Genomic DNA, 21989 nt, shown 5'->3' with positions numbered 1-21989 from the left:
GCCCAAAACCGAAAAAAGTAGCCCAAAACAGGCCAAAGTAGCCCAGAACGGGCCAAAGTAGCCCAAAATGGGATAAAGTAGCCCAAAACAGGACAAAGTAGCCCAAAACAGGACGAATTTGCATATAACAGAAAAAAGTAGCCCAAAACGGGCCAAAGTAGCCCAAAACAGGACAAAGTAGCCCAGAATGGGACAGAGTAGCCCAAAACGGGACAAAGTAGCCCAAACGGGACGAATTTGCCCAAAACAGAAAAAAGTCACCCAAAACGGGACAAAGTAGCCCAAAATGCGACAAAGTTGCCCAAAATAGGACGAATTTTCCCAAAACAGAAAAAAGTAGCCCAAAACGTGCCAAAGTAGCCATCAATGGCATAAAGTAGCCCAAAACGGGACGACTTTGCCCAAAACAGAAAAAAGTAACCCAAAACGGGCCAAAGTAGACCAAAATGGGATAAAGTCACCCAAAACGGGACAAAGTAGCCCAAAACGGGACGAATTTGCCCATAACAGGAAAAAGTAGCCCAAAACGAGACTAATTTGCCCAAAACAGAAAAAAGTAGCCCAAAACAGGACAAAGTAACCCAAAATGGGATAAAGTAGCCCAAAACGGGACGAATTTGCCCAAAAGAGAAAAAAGTAGCCTACAACGGGACAAAGTAGCCCAAAACGGGACACAGTAGGCTAAAATGGGACAAAGTAGCCCAAAACGGGACAAATTTGCCCAAAACAGAAAAAAGTAGCCCAAAACGGAACAAAGTAGCCCAAAACGCGACAAAGTTGCCCAAAATAGGACAAATTTTCCCAAAACAGAAAAAAGTAGCCCAAAACACGCCAAAGTAGGCATGAATGGGATAAAGTAGCCCAAAACGGGACAAAGTAGCCCAAAATGGGACGAATTTGCCCAAAACAGAAAAAAGTAGCCCAAAATGGGCCAAAGTAGCCCAAAATGGGATAAAGTCGCCCAAAACAGGACAAAGTAGCCCAAAACGGGACGAATTTGCCCATAACAGGAAAAAGTAGCCCAAAACAGGACAACATAGCTCAAAATGGGCCAAAGTAGCCCAAAACAGAAAAAAGTAGCCCAAAACGGGACAAAGTAGCCCAAAACAGGACGAATTTGCCCCAAACGGGACGAATTTGCCCAAAACAGAAAAAAGTAGCCTAAAACAGGCCAAAGTAGCCCAAAATGGGATAAAGTCACCCAAAACAGGACAAAGTAGCCCAAAATGGGACAAATTTGCCCATAACAGGAAAAAGTAGCCCAAAACGGGACAACGTAGCCCAAAATGGGCCAAAGTAGCCCAAAATGGGATAAAGTAGCCTAAAACGGGACAAAGTAGCCCAAAACAGGACGAATTTGCCCAAAACAGAGAAAAGTAGCCAAGATAGCCCAAAACAGGACAAAGTTGCCCAAAACGGGACGAATTTGCCCAAAACAGAAAAAAGTAGCCCAAAACAGGCCAAAGTAGCCATAAATGGGATAAAGTAGCCCAAAACGGGCCAAAGTAGCCCAAAACGGGACAAAGTAGCCCAAAACAGGACGAATTTGCCCAAAACAGAAAAAGGTAGCCCAAAATGGGACGAATTTGCCCAAAATAGAAAAAAGTAGCCCAAAATGGGCCGAAGTAGCCATAAATGGGATAAAGTAGCCCAAAATGGGACAAAGTAGCCCAAAACAGGACGAATTTGCCCATAACAAAAAAAAGTAGCCCAAAACAGGACGAATTTTCCCAAAACAGAAAAAAAGTTGCCCAAAACAGGCCAAAGTAGCCCAAAACGGGACGAATTTGCCCAAAACAGAAAAAAGTAGCCCAAAATGGACCAAAGTAGCCATAAATGGGATAAAGTAGCCCAAAACGGGACAAAGTAGCCCAAAACAGGACGAATTTGCCCATAACAAAAAAAAAGTAGCCCAAAACGGGATGAATTTGCCCAAAATAGAAAAAAGTAGCCCAAAACGGGCCAAAGTAGCCCAAACCAGGACAAATTTGACCATAACAAAAAAAAGTAGCCCAAAACGCGACAAAGTTGCCCAAAACAGGATGAATTTTCCCAAAACAGAAAAAAAGTAGCCCAAAACGGGCCAAAGTAGCCCAAACGGGACGAATTTGCCCAATACAGAAAAAAGTAGCCCAAAACAGGCCAAAGTAGCCCAAAATGGGATAACGTAGCCCAAGACGGGACAAAGTACTTAATAAGAGTTTCTCCAAAATTGAAAAACTGTAGAGATTTTTGGATAAAATCCCATTTTATTTTATCAAAGGCTTTTTCAAAGTCAGCAATAAAGAAGATTCCAGGTTTTTGTTTGCTTTCATAATAATCTATTGTATCGAGGAGATGCCGTATGTTATCACCGATAAAGCGTCCTTTTATGAACCCTGTCTGATCATAATTTATTATATCACCAATTATTCTTTTTATTCTCAATGCAATACATTTAGAAAGGATATGGGTATCACAGCAAAGGAGTGTCAGTGGTCTCCAATGTTTCATACATAGAGGATCTTTATAACGCCCTTGTGAATCTTGCTTTAAAAGTAATGTAACAATGCCCTCTTTCTGTGTATCCGATAATATACCTTGAGCAAAAGAGTAATTAAAGGATGCCATGAGGGTCTTTTTAATTTCTGTACAGAAAATCTTGTAAACCTCAATAGGAATACCATCAATTCCAGGTGACTTACCCGGTGAAAAAGAGGTAATGGCATCCAGTAACTCCTCCTCTAGTATTTTACCTTCGCAACTTAATTGCTGCTGCACTGAAAGTGTCTGATCACAGTTTACCGGAAAGAATGAATCAATATCAGAGTCAACAAGAGACTCTGGTTCTTTTTCAAAAGAAAATATGGCTTTAAAACAGGGCTTGACGCTAACTTTTTTCCAAGGAGCACATGTGCTCCTAAGTTGAAAAAGTAAGGAGCGCACAAAGAACTTTAGGGGCACAATGTAAATTGATCAAATAATGTGTTTTCCGTAATAAATGTGATGCAAATAGACATATACAAGCAAAATTATTTAATGAATTTGTATACAAAATGTACAGAAAGGTAAAATCATCAAGTTTTGAAAAAGTATTGCAATTTAATTTTGTCTTTAATGTTATTATATATATAATATAATATTATATATATTATCTTTGCAATATGATTATCTTATATAATGTTATTACTATCCTAAAACATTCTCCAGGTCCTCTGAAACTCTGCAGGACTTATTTCCTCCCTAACTGCGGGGAGAACGGAGCAGACTTCCCCAGAGGTCCGCCGCTTTTCCCGGTCCCTCTTCTCCGCCACGCTTTGACTTATTCCCACCCAGCCGACAGCCTGGCCGTGGAGAACGGTCCCTAACTGTGGGGAGAACGGAGCAGGCTTCCCCGGAGGTCCGCCGCTTAACCAGGTCCGTCTCCTCCACACTTTGACTTATTTCCACGCTGCCCACAGTGGGACTTATATTCATTGTGCCGACAGTGGCTTGGAAAACCGCCCATAACCGTGTCACACGGGGAAGAGGGAAGAGGGAAGAGGGAAGGCTGCTGGAGTTCCTCCAACATTTGTGGTTAGATTATCATATTTATTTTATTGACAAAAAATATAGGCTGCGGCTGATTTTTTTATGCGCACATGTGCCCCTAAATATTTTTTACAGTTCGCACACACCTATTTTCAGTCACAAATGCGAGTGAAACGCTTGCACTGTCGAGCGCTGCTTTAAAATAATTCACCTCCTCACACAATATTTTCTGAGGAGATGTTAAAATAACACCATTTGTGGCATATAAATTCATAATATTTTTTTTTACAAAATTACTTTGATTTAATCTTAAAAAATGAGCAGTATACTTCTCCCCTTTTTCCATCCAAGTAGCATGAGACCTATTGATGATACCATTTACATGCTCAGAATGTAAATTCTCCAGTTCCAATTGCTTATTTTTGAGTAAATAAGTTATTTCTACAGAGGGGAGCCGCATTTCGTCCAACTTTTTATTCAGTTCATTTATCTCTTCGATTAAGCTCCTCTTCTTTATCAAATATTGTTTTTGTTTCCATGACCCCATCTTAATAGCATGACCTCTGAAAGCACACTTAAAGGCCTCCCAGATATTATGAGGGTCAGATGAATTTTCATTATTTTCAAAAAATTGTCTGATAAATACTGCTGTTTTTTCAATAAACATAGAGTCATTTAAAAGCGACAGGTTGAATGTCCAGTAGCCACGCCCCCGAGGATGTTCAGCGGCAAGAATTTGAATTGTTACAATAGCATGGTCAGATCTTAAACGATCACCAATAATGCATTTTGACACCTTGGAAGCAAGAGAAAAGGAAATAAGGAAATAATCTATACTGCTTGCTTGTTGTCCTCTGCGCCATGTGTATCTATTTGAAACAGGGTTTTGTAACCTCCAAAAATCCACTAGATCTAAAGATGCCATGGTTTCTTGAATTTCACTAAGAGCCTGTGGATGGTTATTAAATAAATGAGTGCCTGCACGGTCCTTGTTTATATTTAAAACAGTATTGAAATCTCCAACTATAATATTTTGATCATTTTTTTTGACAGAAAATGACATCATGAATTTTCTCCAAAAAGCATGGATTATCTTCATTTGGAGTATATATTGATGAAATTTATATGTAAATTATCTACAGTTACATCTAACAAAATCCATCTCCCATCGTCATCAGTTTGGACAGAATGAACTGTATGTTGCTGCTCCTTCTTAAACAAAATCATAACACCCCTACTATTACTAAGACCATGACTAAAATATATAGACCCACCCCATTCTGATTTCCATTTTAACTCATTTTCAGCATTTGAGTGTGTTTCTTGCACACATATAATTTTAAAATTTTCTTTATCTTGCAGCCAGGTAAAAACTTCATTTCTTTTTGAACTATTCGCCAAGCCATTACAATTATAAGTTGCAATTGTTATACTACTACATGCCATACATCATATAAAGTAAAATGTAGAAATGAATTAACCTGCTTTTCAAACTTAGTGGGGATCCTACCCAACACCTTCACAAACAAAAAACACTTACTAAAGTACATAAAACACAAAAACAGCAACACATGCCTGTATTTGCTCAGCCATTGACTTAATTAAAATGGGTAGCATTATAGCTGTCAACCCCTTTCCATTTTAATAAAATTAAACATTTATTGGTGAAAATTCATATAACAAGTCAAAAAAGACCAAAAGCAAAAAACCCATGCCAATCTGATGGTCCTCACATAGAAATACTGATATAATGATGGACATAGGTCAAAACTAATACTTCAGAGGCTAAAGAGAGAGAGAGGAAAAAAATTGTGAAACTATGATGTCATTCAGCCTAGGCTATATAAATAACAACAACAAGACAAAGTAAATCATTAATAACCCTTTCTTCTTTTTTATACCGTTATAGTTTGTCTTGTCTTGCAATAAGCAATGCATGTATTTGCCCAATTGCTTTCAGTCACACAGTCCAAGGTTCTTCTCTGCCTCTTGCATCAGATGGAGTTTGTCTGAATCCAGGACCTCCAAAATCATGTCTCTGGATTCTATGGAGCCCCTAAAGGGACATGGAAGGGAAAAAAAAAAATAGACGGTTAAAAAAAAAAAAAAAAAGTACTTTTGCGAGATCTCGCAAAACATTTGCAATATCGCAAAACTTTTGCGAGATCTCGCAAAGCTTTCCTTTAAGTAATGTACTTCCAGGTCAGTTTGGTACGGAGCCCCTAAAGGGACATGGAAAGGAAAAAAATAGACGGTTGAAAAAAAAAAAAAAAAGTACTTTTGCAAGATCTCGCAAAACTTTTGCAATATTTCGCAAAACTTTTGCGAGATCTCATAAAACTTTCCTTTAAGTAATGTACTTCCGGGTCAGTTTGGCCCATAGAGACTGCAAACAAATGCAACAATGGAGCGCATTCACCCATGGGAGAGGCTCATAGAGTTTTATTTTGAGATTGGCCTCAAATATAAAGACATTAAATCAGTGCTCACGAGTAAACACGGTTTTCATGTAAGTGAGAGACATCTGAGGCAACTACTTAACGCAAGAGGACACTTTCGACACCTGATTGAATTCATTAGCAACCAAATACAGTACTCTGGACAGCTTCACGGTTACCGGTGGATGTTTGCTAAATGCAGAGAACATGGACTACGAGTGAGGAAAGAGGATGTGCGCTTGGTGTTGAAGGAGCCGTGTTTACTCGCGAGCATTGATTTAATGTCTTTATATTTTACGGAAGCGCATTGCATTCACTGGATAAAAAAAATTAGACACTTTTAGACAATTAGACAATTATGAGAAAAGATTTCGTAATTATGAGATCAGGATCTCATAATTACGAGATAAGGATCTCGTAATTATGAGATCAGGAAAGGTGCCACATTAGCCACTGCTTCGCTAAGAAACACATACTGCACATCCACGAAGGGGGGTCGGAACTAACCAGCTGCCACTCGGGTGGTGCCATCTTGACTATATCCCATATCTTTATTATAATGTGTAGTATATATTGGAAATTACGACGGAGTATTACACTAAGCAAGGACAACAGTGCATGCCGTATATAGGCTATTTTGATCTATGTTATACTTCAGATTTATATTGTTTGGCGTTAATTGGTGACAGAAAAGAACGAATTTCATTCTGTAGGGAAACGTGTGTCCTTAGCCTAATGTGCATATTGAATCTTGAATCTATGTTTTATGAAGACCCTGTGTGCGCTCAGAACTGTGGCACAAGTTACGCACCGAAATCTGGCGGAAGAAAAATAGTAATAAGACGAAAAATAAGTAGCCTATGTGTGTGACATGCGCTGATGAAGTGGTGGGCGATTGATGTGCCTGACATCGATTGATTTAGTTTCAGCACCACGGTAGTGGCCAGCTCCTGTTAAGATATAAACAGAATGAAAGCGGACAAGGTTTATTACAGAACTTGTCTTGAGAAATAGCTAGCTTTCAAATTCAGGGCTCAACAATAAGGATTGCCCGGGGCAAGTAAAACTCAAGGTCGGGCATGTAAACTAACAACTCATTTGCCCGATTGGGCAAGTTGCTAAAAACAGTAAAAGTTAATAACTAATTGATAAAATAAATGTATTTTAAAACGTGCTCTTCAGCTCTGATGCAGCGGTCTCTCTGCCTGAAGTCACAGGCACAGCTGTGTAACAATGTCCTGCCCACAGCCCCCATTGATATTATTTTGTGCAAGGAACGCTTCATATAATAACATAACAACATACTATTTATGGTGTTACGTCATCGTGTCATTTCTGTCTCTACATGGTCACACGTTGACAATTCTCCTCTGCTCTCTGTATCATGCATGGCGGAGTTCCGCCACACACAGGTGAGCACGCTAGAGTGGCTCGGGCCACATTTTCCTGACCAAACCTGACCCCGAGCCCGGTGCAGTTTGTCAGCTGACAAAGTTATTGAAATGCAGTATGTAAATAACCATCAACAGACCGCTGTTACGCACAGACAAACACGGCACTCATGCTGAGCTTGTGTTGCGTTCAGGCGTTGTCATGTAAATATCAACTTCCAGCACTTAAATAGGTCATAGCACAAAACAGCAGCATGTCATGTGACTTTTTACTTTTATTATATTCAATACAATTGTATGTTCCTAAATCTTGAGACACCTCATATGTAAGCTAGACAGACATTTCACCTGCTCATTACTGTGCACACATGTACTGTATGTACTTAGTTCTAAAGAGCCCTTCTGGTGCCAGTAGATACACAGAAACATTCCAGCAGGCTGTGCTTTGTAAGCATACAAAAAAGTTTCAGGCATATGAAATTATTTTTCATGCGTGTGCTTCACCTCCGCTGCTACAACTCCATCCTAGGGGGAAACACTGCTGTGTGCATTTTGTGCAACAGGTGGATGTGGTAGTCTACTGGTAGTGTAGAGAGAGAGCCAAGTAGCGTTGAAGTAGAGTAGAGCAGGGCAGAGAGATGGAAGCAAAATATATTAAACCCGGTGTTAATACAGCAGAACTGGAGAGAGGGGTGAAAAATAAATAGAGGTGGGCATGGCTCAAGTAGGGCGCAAAATTATAGACGGAGAATGATTGACAAATTTTTCACTTTAAGCCCTGACACTGTCATATTTGTGTAGGAATTAAGCTACAATACATGACATATGTTGTTTTAATTAATAAATACTGTGTGGGTAAAGATTACATAACATAAAAATAACTGCAGTCTGTTAAGAAACTCTTAACAGGAGCTGGCCACTACTGCGGTGCTGAAACTAAATCAATCGATGTCAGGCACATCGATCACCCACCACTTCATCAGCGCATAGGCTAGTCACACACAACCTACTTACTTTTCATCTTATTATTATTTTTCTTCCGCCAGATTTCGGTGCGTAACTTGTGCCACAGCTCTGAGCGCACACAGGGTCTTCATAAAGCATAGATTCAAAATTCAATATGCACAGTAAAGACACGCATTTACCTGCAGAATGAAATTCGTTCTTTTCTGTCACCAATTAACGCCAAACAATATAAATCTGAAGTACAAAATAGATCAAAATATATACGGCACACACTGTTTTAATATCTCCTTGCTTTAGTGTAATATTAATGTGCCTGCTGTGGCTGGATCTGTGAGCGTTTGGTGGCTAAGAAGACTGTTAAGAGTGGGTCAGCTCGATCTTACAACTCCTTCTTAGTGAAAGATCTTCTTAAGCTAAGAGCGATCTGGGAAACGCGGTCATTATCATGTCAACATACAGGGAACATGTGTCCAGAGTTTATGACATTTACCGGGAGAGCTAGAGCCATTTGACTAAAGCTGACGTTATTACTGCTGTAGCATGATGTTATTAGGCTAAATATTACATTTCTAACATTGTCTGAGCTGATTTATTGACACAGCATGCTTGTGGGCTGCTGTAACGTTAGGTTTACAGAGGAAATAACGGGAAATAACGGGATGTGACTTAATCATGTGAAAATATCGTTAGTGGAACAGAAACAAGCGTTAGTTAGGGGACAAGAGTCAAGAGTCACAAAGACTCATGTATGTTAAAAGTTACTTACAACCAGTGTATTTACTATAGGCTATGTGTCTGGGGTCCTTCGCCTGTGGAACGAGTAACGTGAGCACTAACTTGTTCCCAAACGAACGCATGTTTCTGTGAGGCCTATGTGTTCCACTAACGTTCTTTATGTATTATGAAGAATGTCAGACTGGCCAATCAGTGGCAGAGTTGGTTAGTTATATAACAGCATTCTAATCAATCAATCAATCAATCAATTTTATTTATAAAGCCCAATATCACAAATCACAATTTGCCTCACAGGGCTTTACAGCATACGACATCCCTCTGTCCTTTGGACCCTCGCAGCAGATAAGGAAAAACTCCCCCAAAAAAAACCCTGTAATGGGGAAAAAAACGGTAGAAACCTCAGGAAGAGCAACTGGGGAGGGATCCCTCTTCCAGGACGGACGGACATGCAATAGATGTCGTACAGAACAGATCAAAATAATAAATTAACAGTAATCCGTATGACACAATGAGACAGAAAGAGAAACAGAGAGAGAGACAGAGACAGAGAGAGATGCAGGACAGACAGTAATGACAGTAGCTTACAACAACATTAATGAAAGTAATAATATTATAATTATGATTCTGGCTATTGTGGTACAATATGTTGAAAGTAAATATAAATATCTGATAGTATATGTATGTGATCAATAATCATATGTGTATAATAACAGTAGAAGTATGACTAATTATAACAGCAGCAGTAGGAGACATCTGGCAGGACCACGGCAGCAGCACAACCACACACGTCACACTATCCAGGCACCGCTGCAATACAAGTTAACCTACGAGACAGTGGAGCACAAAGGCTCCGGAGAAGAAACGAGTTAGTGACATGCAGTAACAGGACATGAATGAGAGAGAGAGAAGGAGAGAAGGTGCCCGGTGTATTATAGGAGGTCCCCCAGCAGACTAGGCCTAAGTCAGCCTAACTAGGGGCTGGTACAAGGCAAGCCTGAGCCGGCCCTAACTATAAGAGGCTGTTTACACGTACACGGTGATTTTGATAAACGGAGACATCTTCCTTCGTTTGTGCCCTTCGTTTACACGCAAACAGAGATTTCTCCTCTGAAAACGAGTCTTTCTAAAAACTCCGGCCAGAGTGGAGATTTTGGAAAACTCCGGTTGCGCGTTTGCATGTAAACTGAGATAAACGGAGATAAACGGAGTAGGCAGCCGACGTCACAGTATGCGCCGGAACTTATGCCTGTGTCAAAAGTGCGACTTATGTTGCTATGGTGACAATGGATACATGGAAGGCTTGAGCTTCTCGTTACACTGCCACCTACAGGTTTGGCATGCTCTTGTGTATATATACACGGGTAAGTGTAAATGAAGATCTTTTTGAAAACGGAGATGGTGAAATGTCCGTTTATGAAAATAGCCGGCCATGTGTAAACGGCCTCTTAGCTTTATCAAAGAGGAAAGTCTTCAGTCTAGTCTTAAATGTGGAGACGGTGTCTGCCTCCCGGACCATAACAGGAAGATGATTCCACAGGAGAGGAGCCTGATAGCTGAAGGCTCTGGCTCCTGATCTACCTTTGGAGACTTTAGGGACCACGAGAAACCCTGCATTCTCAGAGCGCAGTGTTCTGGTGGGATAATATGGCACTATGAGCTCTCTAAGATATGACGGAGCCTGTCCATTTAGATCTTTATAAGTTAAATTCAATTCTGGATTTTACAGGGAGCCAGTGCAGAGAAGCTAAAACAGGAGAAATATGATCTCGTTTCTTAGTTCCTGTTAGTACATGTGCCGCTGCATTCTAAATTAGCTGGAGAGTTTTTAAAGATTTATTAGAGCTACCTGATAATAGGGAGTTACAGTAATCTAGTCTAGAGGTAACAAAAGCGTGGACCAATTTTTCTGCATCTTTTCAGTCCGTGAGGTTTGTTTTAAATGAGAATTAAAAGACAAATCTTGATCGAATATTACTCCGAGGTTTCTTACGGTAGTGCTAGAGGCCAGAGCAATGCCATCTAGAGAAACTATGTCATCAGATAAAGAGTCTCTGAGTTGTTTGGGGCCAAGAACAATAACTTCAGTTTTGTCTGAATTTAACATAAGGAAATTGGTGCTCATCCAGGTTTTTATGTCTTTAAGGCAGTTATGAAGTTTAGTTAATTGATTAGTTTCTTCTGGCTTCATCGATAAATACAACTGTGTATCATCCGCATAACAATGGAAATTTACTGAGTAATTTCTAATGATGTTACCTAAAGGAAGCATATATAGAGTAAATAGGACTGGTCCGAGCACAGAACCTTGCGGAACTCCAAAACACGTTAGTGTTTAGTATGTAAGGATGATTCATCATGAACATGAACAAACTGAAAATAATCAGATAAATAAGATTCAAACCAGCTTAGTGCAGAACCTTTTAGGCCAATTAAGTGTTCCAGTCTATGTAGCAGAATTTGATAACAGTCCCATAATTTCTGCTCTCGTCTTTCTATGTTTTGTTCAAGCAGCCCATTTCTCTCAGGTTGCCCCGGTTCCCCAACACCTGATGGACCTTTTTATGTATGTACTGTATATGTATACACACACACACAATCTATTTTGTGTAAAGTGGTGCTGCAGACCAGCTGTTGCAGTGGTTTGTCAAAGCTCTGAATCATAATAAATAAACTGATCGCATGGTATCCATGGCATATAGAAACACAGCAAAGTACTTTTATTGGTCAGCAATTCGACAGGACTACCCACCAAATATTTTATCATTTCATTTTGTGTATGTGTTGAAAGCAATACCATCCCACTGGTAGAGTATGGTTCACACTGACGTACATTACATGTCTCTACATTACAAGTCTCTGCAAGAACAACCATGGTCCAAGTAAACTTGGTTTGCTTTTTTGTCAGACAAATTGTGTTGCCTTGACTTCTCCTTCCTTTATGTCTTTTTCACATTGAGTTTGATGAGCTGAGGAGCAAGAGTTGATTGACGGGAATAAGGACACATGTCTAAGAGAAATAAGATGCACCCAGGACTAGTCTAATGTAAATTGTCATACACAGTTTAAACATGTATTCAAACATTCAGCATCATATACAGGGATTGTGTGTCAAAGCACGTTTGGGCCATATTTCTAAAATGATGTTTGATCTATGTCGTGACAAAATATTAATGATAATAACAATAATAATAATAATAATGCTAATAATAATTTCTGGGACTAAGACTTCAACAAAACCCATCCATTTCAGTTATTAACAATCCTACTTTCTGAAAGAAATGCAAAATTTAACAAAAAAAAAAGCTGTGACATTAGTTAGTTATTTACAAAATGTAAGCACTGTGAGTTTCTATGACATTTCTGGAGAGAACAGGTTACATGCAATTTTGCATAAGAGACAGCTGCATTTGACAACTAACAAAATATACAATCAACATGACATACACCAACCTATATAACAGACACTAACTGGCAACCTTTAGGAGTAAAAATGTATAAAATGTAGGCCTACTCTATGTAATTCACAGTAATAGTGGCCTGTCAGTCATGACATGAGTGTTTTGATATGCAACCATGGATGGTATGATAGTGGAGATAAGATTGGGCATTTTTAGTATGAAGAATATATTTGGTAAAAACATATGCAGATGTCAACCATCTGGCATTCTTCACTGAAAAACAAATATTAGCATTAGAGACTGGCATTTCATAGTTCTTATAAAAATGGCATTCAGGCTCTTATCTATCCCTATCTAAAAAATCAAAATAATTTTAGCGCTCAGCAGTATACTTCTACTTTGTCACCGTCTGATATTGAACCTTTTCAAACAAAGGTACTTTGAGTTTGCAGCAAGTCATAAACAGTCCTCATACACCAGTAATGGCATTTCAACATGTCAAATTATTTCCGTTTTTTAAAACCACAATTTGAAGGGTAAAATTTAGGACTATTGTGAGCCCTTGACACCAGTTCAGTAATTCTAGAAATTGTGTCCATATTGGTTGATTACATATCTCTTGATTTAATGCCAACCTTTAGTGCCAATGCAAGAAGTAGTGTGTACTTTATTGAAAAGTAAGGAGGTGAAGTTCAGGCTGATGGATGGGTAGGTGTGTGTGACTTTGATAAAGGATACTGGAAATTCCCTTCTATCACAGACCCATAAGTGACATTTGCTATTTATCAAATGTGACCATAGTGGTTGTCTAACTATAGTATACTTGTTGTCATGCTCAGATACTGTAAAAAACAAGAAATTAAAACATGTTATCATTGCATATAATCTAGGATTTTGCAGGATTACCTAATACTGACACTTAAGTCTGGTGATAAACGATTGACTCACGATTTTTGTGAAGTTACACAAGAACACAGAACAAAGTCTACAGCTGACAGCCAGTTGGCTGCCAACATGCATGTAAGTTCTGCACCTGCATGAGAAGAAATAGCCCATCTGTAGTAGTCTGTAATCTTAAACCACAAAGTATCACACAAAGATTAACATTACAAACAAGCCTACAATTTTTATACTGTCAATCCAGTTGAACACTTTTGCCGTATTCCCTGAATAGAATTTTGATTAAAAATTTCAGCTGGAAGCTAGAAGTTTTGCTTCGCATTGGCATGGTCAGCCTGCAATGTTTTGCCTCTGCAAGAAGAAAATTAAAGCCCGGGTATAAACTATGGATAAATGCTCAAAATGGATGAAGTCAGTAACTGAGTAAACTGAGCTGCCAGTAGGACAGTGCTCTCATCAGCATCATGTATTATCGTCATCAAATAATTAGGGCTGTAACAATACCAAAAACTCATGGTACAATATAACCACGATAAAAAGTCCACGATTTAATATTCTTAATGATATTAATTGATGAAGAAAAATGATGACTTGAAATAATGTCCTTTATTGAAGAATCAATCTGATTGTATGTTGCCATTTTCTCATCGGAACTGAGCCCTATCAATACACCATGAGTCGCGCGTCAATGTGAGTCGTACATGTACAAAAAGGTCCGCCATCTTGCACAGCTACCTATGGCTACACCACTTAGACAAACATGTCACAATCTGACTTTTGTGTCATGACCTTAGTTTCAACCATGGATGTGAGTCACATTTTTCAAAGCATGAGTTATTACAGAAAATGTTTGATTTGTGTTCAAGACATGATTATTTGGCCTTGAAAGTTCTAGAAGTAGTGTTTAAAAGATCAAAGTATACAAACTTTCAGTATCTGCTTGAGCGTTCATTCGAAAAAAAAAAAGAAAAAATTACCACAAATATGCAGAATAGCCAAAAACCCTCATATGCTCAAAATATTTATTTTAACAAGCCTTCAACTGAAGTGACTAGTACGATTGCACCCTCTGCTGTTCAAACAAAAACAGTACAATCAGGGCTCGGCATTACGCTCTAAATAATTTAACAGGGATTTGTACAATTATAATTTATTAATGTACAAAACATAATATCAACAGGTAACAATTACATGGATGGGATGGTTCTAACTCAAACATTGTTATATTGCCTGTTTTACTTGGCCAGTTTCAGGTGGTTTAAGGAACATTTTAAGCCAAAAACAACACGGTTGCTCATTATTGCATTGTGTATCCAGTGCGTGTGAGATTTGAGTTGCTACACTGTCAGGAACACAACCTCTGATTGGTCGATACGTCAGGAACACAGTCTCTGATTGGTCAACAGACTCAACAGGCATCGCGGACAGCTTATAACAACAGTAACTGTTTCAACACAGGAAAATGATAATCACAGAAGACATTCAGTGTGGGATTAATCATTCTACATTTATTTTTACAAAGTGTCCAAAAACACTTCGCAGTTCAAGGCTGGATTACAAAGCTTCTGAAGGGGATATGATCACACCAGAGAAGGTGAGCTTCTGGGCAAGATACAGTGCATCCAGAAAGTATTCACAGCGCTTCACTTTTTCCACATTTTGTTATGTTACAGCCTTATTCCAAAATGGATCAAATTCATTTTTTCCTCAAAATTCTACACACAACACACCATAATAACCATGTGAAAAAAGTTTTTTTGAAATGTTTGCAAATTTATTAAAAATAAAAAAAACTAAGAAATCACATGTACTTAAGTATTCACAGCCTTTGCTCAATACTTTGTTGATGCACCTTTGGCAGCAATTACAGCCTCAAGTCTTTTTGAATATGATGCCACAACCTTGGCACACCTATCTTTGGGCAGTTTCGCACATTCCTCTTTGCAGCACCTCTCAACCTCCATCAGGTTGGAGGGGAAGCGTCGGTGCACAGCCGTTTTCAGATCTCTCCAGAGATGTTCAATCAGATTCAAGTTGGGCTCTGGCTGGGCCACTCAAGGACATTCACAGAGCTGTCCTGAAGCCACTCCTTTTTTTTTTTTTTTTTTTTTTTAAGATTTTTTTTTTGGCCATTTTTAGCCTTTAATGGATAGGACAGACAAGTGTCCGGGTTCTTGGTCACCTCCCTGACTAAGGCCCTTCTCCCCTGATCGCTCAGTTTATATGGCCGGCCAGCTCCAGGAAGAGTCCTGGTGGTTCCGTACTTCTTCCATTTACGGATGATGGATGCCACTGTGCTCATTGGGACCCTCAAAGCAGCAGAAATTTTTCTGTACCCTTCCCCAGATTTGTGCCTCAAGACAACCCTGTCTCGGAGGTCTACAGACAATTCCTTTGACTTCATGCTTGGTTTGTGCTCCAACATGCACTGTCAACTGTGGGACCTTATATAGACAGGCGTGTGCCTTTCCAAATCATGTCCAATCAACTTAATTTACCACAGGTGGACTCCAGTTAAGCTGTAGAAACATCTCAAGGATGATCAGTGGAAACAGGATGCACCTGAGCTCAATTTTGAGCTTCATGGCAAAGGCTGTGAATACTTATGTACGTGTGATTTCTTAGTTTTTTTATTTTTAATAACTTTGCAAAAAACTAAAAAAAAACGGGGTGTGTTGTGTGTAGAATTTTGAGGAAAAAAATGAATATAATCCATTTTGGAATAAGGCTGAAACATAACAAAATGTGGAAAAAGTGAAGCGCTGTGAATACTTTCCGGATGCACCGTAAGCGAGTTTCTCACATGCAGCCTTCCAGAGATGTTTATCGTTAGTGTCACTATGTCCTAGATGACATCAACTTCAGAGTTACCTTCTACAATGTCTAGAATGTCAGATTTTTCTTATCAGTCCTGTTCAAAGCCTGGTGGTGAGAAAGACACAGCGGGAAAATCTCCGCTTCAGTGATACAGTTTATTTTCAGATAACGTTACATACATCACATTTATTTTCACTTGCCTAATTTTACAACTGCATGAGGCATTCACTTGCCTGAACACAGAGTTTACTTGCCTCAGGCAAGCGTTAGTGTTGATGAACCAAAAAGGAGAAACAGAGGAATGCAGCTGCACTAGCAAAATAACCATGTCATATTGTGGTGGATTTTATTACAATCCCACAATGGTATCGAGACATTTTTATCGTGATATCACGATATATTGAATTTCGTGATATCACAACATTTTTCTCGTGATATCATGAAATTCAATATATCGTTACATCCCCACTAATAATACGTGATTAATTAGCTGTTAATAAGGGTCGACATGGGGACACACCACGAAAACTACAGGCAACTGTTGGCCACACTGGGCTCAAAGACACACAACAGCGGACTCTTGGCTGGGTATATCAGGAACTTTTAATGTGCACAATTTCTGCAGCTTGCTGACACTGCAATGCTTAAAAACTGAAAGGGTGAAGTTACTCAAAAATAACAAGCTGTACGGGATGAATGTGTACTGGTCCATATAAGCTACTGATATCCTGAAAACGTTATTACAGCTAAACATTATTTCAGATAAGTTGAGTATTATATCACCAGCCTGGTTGAAATCTTGCAGCCTGCAGAAATACAAAAACATCTCCAGCCGACAGTGCAGCTCCTATAGTTTGAGGTGAGATGGGAGATCTGCAGCATGAATGTGCAGCCACAAAATCTGCAGCAATTGTGTGGGGCTATCCTGTAAATATGATGCAGAATCTCAGAATCTAGTCTCCCACACCTCAATGAATCCATGCTGTGAATATTTCTACTTGTTCAGGGAGCCTTTCCAGAACTAGAGGGGTATGCTTCATAAAGTGGCCACTGAGTGTATTTTACTGCATAAAATTAACATCAGTAATACTGTCAAACCTAGTGTCTTCTGTTAATCCACCTCATTCCATGGATACCAAAAATAAATTAATATAAATCCACATGTTGGTTAATCAGCATTTCAGACTACACTGTAAAAATGGTGTTATGCCACTAAAAGCACATTATTGTATAAGATCAGCACTAAACTGTAGAGGATTAACATGCTAAATACCTCACTATTATGCTGGTCCGCATAGTGCTAGTTTTTTCTGTTTCCAAACCTTATTAAAAAAATCCCCAATCACTTTGTGAATGCCTGTGTAGATGCCTCACTTCCTAAAAGAGGGGGATGTAGCTGAGAACACCTGTAGCTGCTTCTCCAAAACATCCAACAGGTTGTCAAGCGAGTGGATGAAGAAGTGATTGCAACACTTGCTCATAACACTTTTTGAATATGAGGACTCAACTACATATTCATCCACCAGGAAGCATGACTTATCCCCAGAGAAGACTGCTGAGGATTTAGCAAGCTTGAGTTCAACTACAGCTGGCTAAAATATCTTTAACATCTTAAAAACAGGCACTGTCAATTATTTTAATTTGTTCTGGCATCTTACTACCTGCACAACTTAGATGACTCTACATACAATGACTGTGATTTTCATCTGCTGTCGATTAAGTTCAGTGTTATTTCATGAGTGAGATGGTGAATTAGCAGAGGTACAGGCTGACAGTGAAACTGGCACTGATTTGAAAATCCAAACTAATTTAAAACACCAGAAAATGACTCATTGGATATGATTCGACACATCTGAACAATCCACAAAGTTTGAAATATTGGCAGTGACTGAAAAATTTAAATTTTACATAAGGCCAGAATCACAATTGCTGGCAACAAGCCCTGTTGTAAAACAAAGAAAAATTGTGAAAACAAATCTGAGACAAAATGATGTTCACGATGGCCAAATACGAGCCAGTAAAAAACACAAAGGCTCTGCAAGTGTTCATCTCAACAGACAAGAAACTCTGCAAAGTCTTGGGAAAGCAGGATAATAAGCTGGAAGAAATAGAAAAACAAATTATAATTAAGTCAACTATGGTCTGTGCCTTTCTTTAACACTGTACAGAACACTTACTTATTGGTTAATCCAATCAATCTGTAATATACCTGAAAAACCTGGAAAAAAGATGAACCAGTTTGACAATAAAGTACAACTCCCACTGGGAGTAATATGTCAGTGTTACGCATGTTTACTGTATTGAAAAGAACTGGATTTTGAACTGAAAGGTGGTGAAGAGTATTATCAGTTAACAGATGAGCTAACATACCAGAAATGAGTTAAAGTTAATGCACACACGAATCAGCATTCTCCTCCTTGAAGAAAATGACCAGTCTAACATTCAAAATAATGTCAACCTGTATGCTCCTACTTCTTTTTGCTAACATAGTTCCAATCAATCACCCCGCATGCTACTCTCAGGGGTGGATATCCTGACCTTAGCTCTGAAGGAATCAATGCGGTGGATAGGAGTCCTTCAGTTCCTTGTAGGCACACACTTCAGGCAGCTCAGACGACACAACCACATCTCACTCTATTCTCTGTGGGGGAGGCGGAGCTGCATTCCTCCTGTATGCTACTGCCTGGAGAGTGGGTCTAAGATACAAAGTCTTTGCTAGCTCCTGGTGGGCACCCTCCACTTGTGACCAAATTACGGAGCAGTTTGCGTCGACCAGCCTGGTAGTCCTCCTCGTCAACATTGACCAAGAGTTTTATAGCTTCGTGGCCCACAGCCTGTTTTAAGGAATCTGTGATAAAGACCCCTTTAAGGGCCTCTAGCAACGATCCATTGATGTAGTCCCTCCAGAAGGCATCCAAGTAGGTGAGCTCAGAGAACTTGATGTCACAGATGATGGAGCCCAAGTCTCGGGATTTGAGAATAGTGTTTGCCTGGTTGAAGCGCTCAAATTGTCGTTCCACCGCCTCTTGCTTGTTGGAGAAGACATTGCCCTGAAGCGCAGACTCATGCTGGCAGTATTCAGCACGAACCCGGAGGCGGATATCTAAAAGGGAGAGAACAAGGTTACAGTCAAAATTATCAACAGAGAGCCCTACTCTGAATACCAGAATAAGATGTCAACAAATTAGAACATGTTTTCAAGACTGAAACAACACCCTAGAGGACACTTTATCATGTTTTCTCCACAGTAAGGGCAGACAAAAAAAAATGCCTTAAATGTTTCAATAATGAAAAGAGGAATCTTGCATATTTTCATACTTCTGCACATTTGGCCAATGCAGGGTACCCCCAGGGTTCTCAAAGTGAAATTTAAGAGTTTTTCAGGTAATTTTCATTTTTCCCATCTGCAACATTTGGGACAGTTTTTGAAAGACTGCCACTGCAGAGTGCACACACATGCATGACAGGACCAACAGAGTCTAAGTTTCAGACATTAAAAATCTGAATACCAAGTGACAGGCTCAGTTACAACTCTCTTGAGGGTTCAGACAGCAATACCTGTCCCGAGCTGCACTCTATCCACCATCCCCTCTTCCCCCTGAAGAAAAAATTCAGCTAATCTACATGTAATCTGAACTACATCACATCAGAAATGATATGATACATGCGAAACACACAAATGTAGCATATCCGGGGTTTGCAGAAATGTACAATGCCAACATTTTGCCAAACAATGCCAAAGACAGCTGACAGGAGGGAAAAGACCCCAAAGGTGCTGGCATGGGCTAGCAACCCATGGTAGCAGTGGTGAGGCCTAGCAGCCTTATTACAACCAAAATTAGCTACAGCCAACATAGGGAAAATACCCCAAGAGTCACCGAGAGCACAGGTGGAAGATGACTCACAGGTGGATTACACAGTAACAGACATTGGAACAGACACGACTATGCATTGGCTCTGTGACTCAGTGAAGGATAGGGGCACGGACCTATCCACCAGGGCTAGAATTAGCAGCACTCAGGGCAAGGCGAGCGCATCTGTAGAGGATAAAAGTAGCACAGTTGAGAACAAGATGCTTCAGGTTTGTCTTTGTGGCTGGCAGAAAGTAACATCAGTGAAAGGCCTCAGAACTCATCAGGGAAAGAAGTGTGTGGCAAAGAAAGGGCAAAGTAGCCGCATTGATCAGTACTTCCTAAGAAGTCAGTCGAGTCAGTCAGTCCAGCGGCGGGTAGAAAACCACAGTTCGCAGGATATCAGTAACACTGCCACTGAGAAGGAGGAGGGGGTAGTAAGAGAGGATGCAGGTGACACTGAGGGCAGTATGCCAGTCAGAGAGAGAACCATGGGGCAAAAGGTTAGAGTTAGATGGCCTAGGGCAAATGACAGTAAAGAATGGGAGATAGTTAATAGAGATTTGTCAGTAATCTTAAGTAGGCTTAGAGGAAATGCAATAGAAAGGTTAGAAAAGATGGGAGATATAATTTACTCATATGGTGTAGAGAGGTTCGGGGTGCATGAGAGAAAGAGGAGTGAGGGGGTACAGTCAGGTAAGTCTAGGCGGCAAAGAGAAATAGAGAAGTTAGTCAAGGAAAGGAGACAGTTAAGAAAGCAGAGGAAAAAGGCTACAGAAGAAGAAAGGAAGGGAATTAAGGTGTTGCAAGAGGAGTTGTTCAGCCAGGAAAAGGGAGGGCAGCTCAAAGCAGAAAGGCTAGAGGTTGAAGAATATTTGAGAAATATATATTCAGATTTAGAGAAGAATAGCATAGTAGGTTTCCCACCCGATATCCCTCCATTAGGAGGGTTACAGCATGAGATGGATGTCAGGCCACCTAGGTGGAAGGAAGTTCAGGAGGTGGTCAGGCGTGCAAAGGCTTCTTTGGCCCCAGGGCCTAATGGAGTCCCCTACTGGGTTTATAAACGTGTGCCTGATATCCTTAAATTTTTGTGGAAACAGCTAAGAATAGTTTGGGAGAAACAAATTATACCAAGAGCATGGCGTAGGGCAGGGGGTGTCTTCATTCCTAAGGAGAAGGAGTCTGTGGACCCAGTTCTGGATGATTTCTCTCTTGAATGTGGAGGGGAAGATTTTCTTTAATGCAGTTGCGCAGAGATTAGCTAGGTACTTAGAAAGGAATAGATTAATAGATACCATGGTGCAGAAGGCAGGAATACCAGGTTTTTCAGGGTGTTTAGAGCACACTCGCATGATCTGGCACCAGATTCAGGCAGCGAAGATTAACAAAAGAGACCTGCATGTAATATTTTTAGATCTTGCAAATACGTTTGGTTCAGTACTGCACAGCCTCATTTGGAGTGCGTTTGACTATTTCAGAGTGCCACAGGTAGTTGTCAACTTAGTGCAAGCATACTTTCAGTATATTAGGTTGTGTCTAAGTATGGCAGGTTTCGCAACAGGTTGGCAGAGGCTAGAAATCATGGCAGGGTGTACAATTTCTCCATTAGCATTTACTATGGCGATGGAAGTAATCATCAGGGCTTCCAAGTGGGTGGTAGGTGGGGAGAGACAGCAGAATGGGTTGCATCTTCCACCAGTTAGGGCTTACATGGATGACATGACACTGGTGACCACAACAATGCCATGTACAAAGAGGCTACTAGAGAAGGTAAATAAGAACCTCAAGTGGGCCAGCATGAAGATCAAGCCTAGTAAGTCTAGAAGCATCTCGATACGTAGAGGGAAGTTAAGTGATAGGAAGTTTGTCATAGATGATGAGGAAATCCCAACAATTAGGGAAAAGTCAGTAAAGAGCTTAGGTAGGTGGTACAATGTAGAGTTGAATGATAAGGAACAGGAGGTGAAATTTAGAAAAGAT

The 21989-nt window shown here is 39.9% G+C and overlaps 1 protein-coding gene across 1 annotated transcript in view; it reads right to left on the bottom strand.

Annotated features, from left to right (window-relative positions):
- Positions 1 to 16740: 16740 nt before the first annotated feature.
- dedd (death effector domain containing) overlaps positions 16741 to 21989 on the bottom strand; it is a 38477-nt gene continuing 33228 nt past the window's right edge. Inside the window, exon 5 of the mRNA XM_033630068.2 lies at positions 16741 to 19258. Coding sequence (XP_033485959.2) covers positions 18852 to 19258 — 407 coding nt within the window. The 3' untranslated portion in view covers positions 16741 to 18851. The remainder of the gene's footprint in view (positions 19259 to 21989) is intronic.

The sequence above is a fragment of the Epinephelus lanceolatus genome, chromosome 8 (genome assembly GCF_041903045.1).
Source record: "Epinephelus lanceolatus isolate andai-2023 chromosome 8, ASM4190304v1, whole genome shotgun sequence".
Lineage (NCBI taxonomy): Eukaryota > Metazoa > Chordata > Actinopteri > Perciformes > Serranidae > Epinephelus > Epinephelus lanceolatus.
This window is presented reverse-complemented; position numbering and strand designations above follow the sequence as displayed.